The 1,349-nt window shown below is 41.3% G+C and overlaps 1 protein-coding gene across 1 annotated transcript; it reads right to left on the reverse strand.

Annotated features, from left to right (window-relative positions):
* On the reverse strand, positions 1 to 871 carry EI90DRAFT_3026975 (uncharacterized protein; the record flags this gene model as incomplete). The annotated part of the gene is made up of 4 exons (XM_039057954.1): positions 1 to 144; positions 171 to 321; positions 669 to 704; positions 756 to 871. 4 exons carry the CDS (start codon positions 869 to 871, stop codon positions 1 to 3), a joined length of 447 nt encoding a protein of 148 aa, XP_038907294.1.
* Positions 872 to 1,349: the final 478 nt, after the last annotated feature.

Below are 1,349 nucleotides of genomic sequence, written 5' to 3' on the forward strand. Positions count from 1 at the left end.
CTACTTGTCCCCTTGTCCCCTTGTCCCCTTCTCCTGTCCCTCACCAAGTTCCACAGTTCCACAGTTCCAAACCTTTTTTTGCTTCTTCCCGAGTCCAGCTCTTGTCTTCTTGTCTTCTTCCCTTGTTGCCTTGTTTGCCTTGTCCTCTTGTCCCATTGTCCCATTCTCACCTTCTCAACTTCATGTTGGAAGTTACAGCCCGATGCCACTGGCGGTCCCAGGACCGTACATTTGTGCTTTGAGAGCTTTGGGAAGGAGGCGCTTTTGGGGCAATCGACGGTGAACATAATGTCGCTTTGGCCCTTTGTTTTCACGCTTTGGCTACCGCTCGCGTTTTGGCATAGAACTGACATTAAGTGTATATAAGGATAGGACTTGCACTGAGAGCTGATACATCACAATAGACGTATCGTGTTTCTCAGTTTTACACTTCAAACTCAAGTCCCCACTTTTTTTACTTCACAGTTCTGCATTTTTGCCACCAGCCTTGTCTATTGTATCTCAGCAGATACCTCAGTCTGAGTTGACTTTAGTGTTATTACACAAGTAAGAACAGTAAAGAGCGACTCATCAGTCACATGACACTAAGTGGAAGTGCAGATTGAATAGAAATGAAGAAAATAACCACAACATTGTCTTGTTGTCTTGTTGTCTTGTCCCATTCTCACCTTGTCACCTTGTCCGCTTCTGCCTTGTCTAGTTGTCTAGTTCACCTTCTTAGCTTCTCAACTGAGACTTCAAACTTCAGTTCTCACTTTTTTACTTCCTTAGTTTCCCATTTTTGCTTTCTTCCCTTGTCCTCTTCTTGCCTTGTCACCTCCTTTCTTGCCTTGTCTAGTTGTCGCCTTGTCATGTAGTTGCCTTGTTGCATTGTCTAGTTGTCTAGTTGACCTTCTTAGATTCTCAACTGAGACTTCAAACTTCAGTTCTCACTTTTTTTAGTTCCTTAGTTTTCCATTTTTGCTTCTTCCCTTGTCTAGTTGTCTAGTTGTCTTCTCAAGTCCTTCTCCACTTCAGTTCTAACCTCTTCTCCTGACTTTCTCACCTTCCACTTTCTTTCTATCAAAAAATGTATCTTGTGGCTGTGCAAAAACTGCACAGCCACTTCTCTCTTTTGGCTTTTTATAATTTTCACTAAAATCACACCTTCCTACCCTATCAAACCATTTCAATTTCATCCATCCAGTCAAAACTATTCCACTTTTAATTGAATTTGCACCCTCACTGCACCCCTTGAAATTCATTTGCCAGAAGAAATATTTAAAATTTCATTCCATTCTCTCTGCTAAATATATCACTCTGAAAAAGGCCCCATATTATATCTATTTTCTTCACTAAGATATTTCACT

Source organism: Cantharellus anzutake (genome assembly GCF_015039405.1).
Source record: "Cantharellus anzutake strain C23 chromosome Unknown EI90scaffold_584, whole genome shotgun sequence".
Lineage (NCBI taxonomy): Eukaryota > Fungi > Basidiomycota > Agaricomycetes > Cantharellales > Hydnaceae > Cantharellus > Cantharellus anzutake.